General features: G+C 48.0%; 2 protein-coding genes across 2 annotated transcripts in view; both read right to left on the minus strand.

The window, feature by feature from the left end:
- eif4a3 (eukaryotic translation initiation factor 4A3) overlaps positions 1-1,889 on the minus strand; it is a 9,161-nt gene extending 7,272 nt beyond the window's left edge. The window contains exons 1-2 of the mRNA XM_030048696.1: positions 1,613-1,889; positions 877-949 (exon numbers count right to left, since the gene is read on the minus strand). Coding sequence (XP_029904556.1) covers positions 877-949; positions 1,613-1,766 — 227 coding nt within the window. The 5' untranslated portion in view covers positions 1,767-1,889. The remainder of the gene's footprint in view (positions 1-876; positions 950-1,612) is intronic.
- The window catches only part of LOC115357249 (serum response factor-like), a 28,544-nt gene that overhangs the window by 2,769 nt on the left and 18,275 nt on the right, over positions 1-7,500 (minus strand). The window lies entirely within an intron of this gene.

A 7,500-nucleotide genomic window follows, 5' to 3' on the forward strand; every position in this document is an offset into this window, starting at 1 on the left:
AGTTGAATATGACAAAAGTGCAACTGTCATGATTAATGATTAATACACTGTATTTACAGGTCAGATCAGCAGTTTTCATACATCTGTCACCATGACCTCAGGAATTTCTTTAAAAAAAAAAAAAAAATCTCACATCTGATGAAGCTATATCTGAAACAAAAACATTTCTAATTTCAGCTATTTTTGACCAAAAGTGAATTTTTGATTAATTTTTAAAGTGAGGTAGTCATGTGAGTTTGGTCAGGTGACGACTTGCTTTTTGGCACAACTTCAATGTGCTGAAACTTTATTAATTTTCATCCTAGAGTGATGAAACTTCGTGTATTTACTAAATGAAAGGTGCTAAATCAGATTCTGTTGCTGCTTTCTGTCTAAAATATAAGCTTTTGGAGCTGCTGAGGACCAAACTTTTGATTTTTTTCAGGCTGTGCCTTATTGGGACCCCTCTCTCAGAACCAGGACATGTCACACGGTCAGATCTAGTATGTTTAAAATATTTATCTCCACCCCTAAAACTAAAATAACTAGAAAGACTGTCTGGATTAAGAACCCGTTCCAGTTGCTGCCCTGCTGAAGCTGAAAATAAAGCCATCACGTTTTAAACAGGAGGTCACGTTTTAGACAGAGAGCAACAACAAAATCTGAAATCTGAAGTTTCACTACTCTAGGATCAAAATTAATAAAGAGAACCCCCTGGGGCCCCTGGAGAACCCTCGGGGGCCCCTGGAGAACCCTCGGGGGCCCCTGGAGAACCCTCGGGGGCCCCTGGAGGACCCACGGGGCCCCCTGGAGAACCCTCGGGGGCCCCTGGAGGACCCACGGGGCCCCTGGAGGACCCAGTTCCAGCTGCAGTGCTGTGGGCGGGGCGGGTCTTACTGGGCGATGACGTCTCGGCCTTTGATGATCTGCTTGATGGCTCTCTGCTGGATGGCCGACGGCTTCTCAAAGCCTGCAGCCGGAGGAGAGAAACACACAGTCAGAGGACGGGCCTCGGGTTCTCAGCAGAACCCTGTAGAACCCTGCAGGACCCAGCAGGACCCGGCAGAACCCTGCAGGACCCTGTTCCACTGTGACACCAGCTCAGACCAGCACAGGGTGTTCAGCTATACTGGGATTATACAGAGGGAACAAACACACAACAACAACAACAACAACAACAACAACAGGCCCTGCACTGAAATGAGTACTGTTATATTCCTCCGTTGCTTGTGGCTGTGAGGCGGCGGTGCAGCGCCCCCTGCCGGCAGCTCACAGCCACACGGGCCCGCTAACCTGCAGCTGAGGTGTTTACTGAAGGCATCTTCATTTACAGCCGCACTGTTTACATGGCCTCCCTCTCCACAACACCTCCACACGCTTTACGGCAGCTTAGCAGCTTAGCGGCTAACAGCTAACGGCTAGCTCATAGCTGGCGGCCCCGCTGTGCTCCCGCTTCTGTTGTACCGTTCAAATCTGACTAAAGTGTGTCTCTGAATGTATTTTCGACATCATTATCCGGTTAAAACTCTGTGTGGTGTTGATGTGAGCAGCTGCGGGGCGGCCCGGGGGCCCTGCGGGGCCGTGCGGGGCCCCGCGGAGCCCCGGGCCCGCAGGCCGCGGAGCCTCGGCCTACCGTAGGCGTAGATGCCGCGCAGCAGGTCCTCGCGCAGGCCCATGGTGTCGAAGGTCGGCGTGACGTCCACCTCCTCGCTGGTCTCGAACTCCACCTTGGTCATGTCCTCCTCCTTCAGGAGCCTCTTCCTCCCGGGCACCGAGGCCGCAGCCATGTCTTCTCCTCCGGGGCGTTGATCCACCGAGCAGCGAACAAAACCCGCAACTGTGTGCGCACCGCCGACACGCCGCTGCGGGGACCGAGGGAAGAGCGCCGCGCGCGTCGCAGCCGTGACGTGTAAGGCCGGCGACGCAGCGTGCCCTGCGTGCAGTGTGCCCTGCGTGCAGCGCGCGGCGCGGGGAGGGGCTCAACGTGGGAGGAGCTGACGGGGCCCAGGTGCCCAGGCGCGGGGCCCTCGCGCTCTGTCCGTGTGAAGTAGAAACTAACTTATGGAGAAACCTGCCAGCTGATCATTAAAGTATCCATGCAGGCAGAGCAGAGGCCAAGTGTTTACCTCAGTCTGAGTAACAACATGATGGTGGTTGTTTTTTTTCAGTTTTCCAGTAAAGCAGCTGTCAGACATGAAGCCCAGGGGCCGCAGCCTCTTCCTAAACCACCTCCACTCACTGAGGCAGTGTTTGACAGAGTTTTCTCCTCTCCTCCCAAAACACAGTCTGCTCTGTCCTCAGTTTCAATGTAAAGGGGCTCTGACAGAGAGGAGAGCAGAGGCCGAGGCTCCGGCCCCCTCACCTTATAGTCCAGTCATTTTATGAAAAACCTACTGTTATATAGTAACCTTAAATTAAAAGGTTACTATATAACAGTGAATTAAAGGTTACTATATATATATAGTAACCTTTTAATTCACTGTTTAATTATCAGTTCTGGCATTTATTCCTTATATTCCTTATTAGCGCATATCAAATCAGATAATGTGTGATATGCATGTGTAAACAGAATAATTCAAAGAACTTGTAATTGACTTTTTTTCTTGTCTTTGTGTGTGTAATCAACTTGTGAATTTTTATAGTGATATCTGAAAGTAAAATGTTGAACCCCTTTCCCCTGTGTGTTAAAAACAGTGTTTTTTGGTAATATGTGGTCATATATAGGTGATTTTCAAAACTTTCCACCAATGGGATTCCTTGGGACTTTTCCCCCTCACTCAGGACAAACTGAGGATACAAAATCAGTTCAGTTTGCTTCTCTTGCACTTTGTCCCAGGTTGACCCCAATTTTGGCCTAAAATGACTGGGCTATTAAGCAGGGCTCACACTCAGAGCCTGATGCACACACATCACATCCATGAGCAGAGGACGCTGTGCAGAAGCTTGACCTGCAGGTTTCTGCCGGCTCCTGCATCATGCACCGTGTGTCCGGTGGGTCTTGGTGATCCTGGTAAAATATGTTTTGTGGAACATTGAAACCTGATTTAAATTTTGCTTTTCCCCTCCAGATTTGCCTGTGTTTTATCTACAGCCTACCACAGCTTGCACACCCACACCGCACCACAGAACACACACAGAACACACACTTAACACACACACATAACAAAACCAACAGTTCTTTTAACCTCTCTCCCTCTCTCTGTCTGTCTGTCTGTCTCTCTCTCTGTGTTTGTGTGTGTGTCCTGATTTTCTCTGGTCAGGCAGGTTCACTGCAGTGTGTCAGAAACTCATATTTCAAATCCAGGTGTATAAACACAGTAACTAATGCGCCTTGTTTGTGTGTTTCTATCCTAGAGTATGACTGAGAGAAATAAAGAAGGTAATCAATAACTCATTCACTTGAATTGGAGTATGATGAGGCGTAATAACAGGATTTGAATATCAACATTTACTGCATGGCCTCACTCTGCGTAGTGCATTAGATTTTGATATTGGAATCCTGCATTGTCAATGATCAGAATAAATGTAATGAAATACATTCCTTCATTCATTCTGTGTCCATTTGTTACCTACACCTACTGTGTGTGTGTGTGTGTGTGTGTGTGTGTGTGTGTGTGTGTGTGTGCATGACAGGTGTCCCGCTACATGGAGCCCCACACGCTGGGCTGGAGGCGTCTCATGCTCTCCACGGTGACGCCCAGGCTGACGTACATCCTCCTCCTGAGGCCGTCCCTGAGGGGGGAAATGTGGTATAAAAAAACAAAAAAAAAAAACAAAACAAAACAAAAAAAACGTGTTCCTATTAGTTTCAGATGGTCAGTAATGTTTAGATAGATACTTTATTCATCCCGAAGGAAATTCGCAGTTTTTCAGCAGTATCCACAGATTACAGATTAAATAAATAAAAATAAAAAATAAAGAATAAGATCTAAGTACAACCCAGTGTGCAAAAAGCAATGTGCAAAAAACCGTGTGCATGGGTGTATAAAATGTGCATAGATGTAGGTCAATGTGCAAATTTAGAAGAAATATACAGTATACACAGATGATAAATAGCAGTAAGCAATATAAACACTATAAACAAGGAATATAAAAAAAATAGAAATATGAACAATTTAAACAGCAGAGGAAGATAACAGCTGGGCTTGAAGTGATGCTGTGCTCTTGTCCCCTCTGACATGCAGAGACACATCAGTGTCCTCCTGGACGGTGACACACCAGTGAGCTGTTCCACTGTCCCTTCTGCAGATACGTGGCTGCTCGGTACCTGGTGCACATCCACATGAAGGGCCACTCTGCAGTCAGACACAAAGGTTATCTTACATGTTACACTAATTCATTCATGAGTTCATGAGTCTCATTCCCTTCCTTCCTCTCTGACAGAGTTCACAGTGATCAAGTGTGGACTGAGCTGTCGCACAGCAACACATTTTCACTGTTGTTACTGTGCAGCGACCATTATAAACCGACTGCAGTTTACAAGGCACTTAGAAATACACCAGGAGGAGGGGCATGCTGCGGCCCCCGCTCGGCACCCAGGGGCCCCCGCACGGCACCCAGAGACCCCCGCTCAGTATCTAGAGGCCCCCACACAGCACCCAGGGGCCCCCGCACGGCACCCAGAGACCCCCGCTCAGTATCTAGAGGCCCCCACACAGCACCCAGGGGCCCCCGCACAGCACCCAGAGGCCCCCGCTCGGCACCCAGGGGCCCCCGCTCGGCACCCAGAGGCCCCCGCACGGCACCCAGGGGCCCCCGCTCAGTATCTAGAGGCCCCCACACGGCACCCAGAGACCCCCGCTCAGTATCTAGAGGCCCCCACACGGCACCCAGGGGCCCCCGCACGGCACCCAGGGGCCCCCGCTCGGCACCCAGAGGTCCTTGTGCAGCAGTCTTTGGCCCTTTGTCAGTACCTAGAGGCCCCCGTGCAGCACCCAGAGACCCCCACGCAGCACCCAGAGGTCCCTGTGCAGCAGTCTTTGACCCCCGCTCATCACTCATTGGCCCCCGCTCGGCACCCAGAGGCCCCCGCTCGGCACCCAGAGGCCCCCGCTCGTCACCCATTGGCTCCTGCAGAGCGTTCCGAGGCCACTAAAGCGTCTAGTGAACAAAAGAAAGTCACTTGTCCTCATTGCAAGATGATTTTAAACAAAAAAAAACTTCAAAACACACTGCAGGAGAAAACACACCCACCTGTTTGAGACCAACAACCTGTTTCCTCTCTAGCTGAGAACTGGACAGAGCTGGGGACGGGACGGGGTGTGCTGCCTGCTGGGGGCGTTTCTTATTTCGCTGTTCTCTGCCTTCTCCAACCTTCTTTAGGGCCCGAGCACCATGAAAGGGAACGTGTGTTATCGTACCACCAGGAGAGAGAAATACCTCCATACTTGCCATTGTAGCTTCAGGAATGTTCTTGACTAGGCTTTAACGTCTGTTTTGTCTTTACAGATCAAACATGTTTAGGCCTGGGGGAAAAATAAAAATCAATGATGCAAAGTCTTCTGTCTGTGGTTTATTTGACTTAGCTAATATAATTGAGTGTACAAAATAACGTGTCTATGTATATACTCTGTCACTTTCAGGGAAATGCTATGGGGTGTGTGTGTGTGTGTGTGTATATATATATATATATAGATATGTATTTTTTTTTTTTTTTTTTTTTTTTTACAGGTTAAAGTTAAAAGTAGGAATGTCTAAGTCTATCAAATGCATGAACCTTTTCCCATAGCTGTTTCTCTTTAATACAGTTAGAAGCACAATATTCAGTCCTTATCTCACTGTTCCGGCTCACCTGGCCCTCGCTGCACAGGTTAAAAGTTCAGTGGGAGCTGAACCTCAGTCAGAAGCTGCATGTGAAGCTGTGAGCACCTGACCTGAACCCAGAGGAGTAACATATCAGGACAGAGTTGATCAAACAGTGACACGTAATACATTTAATTATCAGCTCTCCCTGTGTATTTTAATTAAATATTAATATTAATATAATCTATATATAATATATAGTTATATTACAATATATATATATTACATAATTATTTTATAATCTATATATATCTATATATAATATATATTATAATCGTTGTCTGTAGGTGCTGCACTGATGTTTGAGAATGTGCTGCATGATCTCCGCCACCAGATGGCGCCCGCACGGAGTCAAACGTTTAGCTCCGCCCACATTTAGCCCAACCCCAATCTGTGTACTGCAGTCAGGTGCAATTGCAGTGTGTGCATGGCTGCATGATACTAATGATAATAATAATAATCTGATATCTGATCCAAACTGTGTGTGGTTTTGGGTTGAGCGGTGCGTCACGCCGACTCAACAAACTCAAACTGGGAAAATGGAGGAGGGATATGTGATAAGATGTTCCTCTTTCCTCACACCACATGCTGTTTGCACCACATGCACTCTGGTCCTGCTGCTTCACAGTGGAAGGCAGATTAAAACTTTTTTTCTTTAATTATATTCAGGAGTTTAAAACAACCTCAAACTCAACTCAAATAATGTCAATGTTGTTACGAGTGTATGTAGAATGTGTGTATGCAGTGGGTTCTTCATTTGTGCTGTTACAGCTAATGAGGGGTCAAATAGACAGTAAACAGTGTCAGAGTGGGGGCCAGTGGGGGCCCGGGGACTCAGCCAGGGCCTCGGCAGGGAGGACCTGGGGGCCCGGGGCCTCGGCAGGGAGGACCTGGGGGCCCGGGGCCTCGGCAGGGAGGATTTAGGGGCCCGAGGCCTGGAGCAGGTTGGTGAATCCCGGGGAATCTGTCCTCATCAGTGCAGCTCCAACACGCTGCTCCCTGTCTGGGCTGAGAACTGTCTCTCAGGCTGGGGTTAGGGGTTAAGGTTTAGGGGTTAAAGTTTAAGGTTTAGGGGTTAGGGGTTTAAGGTTTAGGGGTTGGGGTTTAAGGTTTAAGGTTTAGGGGTTAGGGGTTAAGGTTTAGGGGTTAGGGTTAGGGTTAGGGTTTAGGGGTTGGGGTTTAAGGTTTAAGGTTTAGGGGTTTAAGGTTTAGGGGTTGGGATTTAGGGTTTAAGGTTTAGGGGTTAGGGTTAGGGTTAGGGGTTAGGGTTTAGGGTTTAAGGGTTAGGGTTAGGGTTTAGGGTTAGGGTTGAGGGGTTAAGGGTTAGGGGTTAGAGTTAAGGGTTTAGGGTTAGGGTTAGCAGCAGCCGGACACATGGCCGGCCCACCAGCTGCAGTTAGTTTTAGGCACTGATTTGTCTTTAATAAAATGCCTATTCCGCCCCCCCACGGCGCTCCCTGGTGGCTGAAGGACAGACTGACAGCTGTTTTCTCCAAAAGTACATTTATTTATTTATTTTCATTTATTTCTTTTAATTTCTTGCACATTTCTGCAGCTCTGTACAGAGTAAACAACCCACACAGGTACCAAATAATAACCGATGGCCATCACTGCTAAATATAGATTTCATATATGAATGACAGCGGTTCTCGTGTATAAATTACCGGTAACACTCAGCGGACAGGAAACTCAGAATGAAGAGCTCGTCGTCAAAATTAA

The sequence above is a fragment of the Myripristis murdjan genome, chromosome 1, assembly GCF_902150065.1.
Source record: "Myripristis murdjan chromosome 1, fMyrMur1.1, whole genome shotgun sequence".
Classification (NCBI taxonomy): domain Eukaryota; kingdom Metazoa; phylum Chordata; class Actinopteri; order Holocentriformes; family Holocentridae; genus Myripristis; species Myripristis murdjan.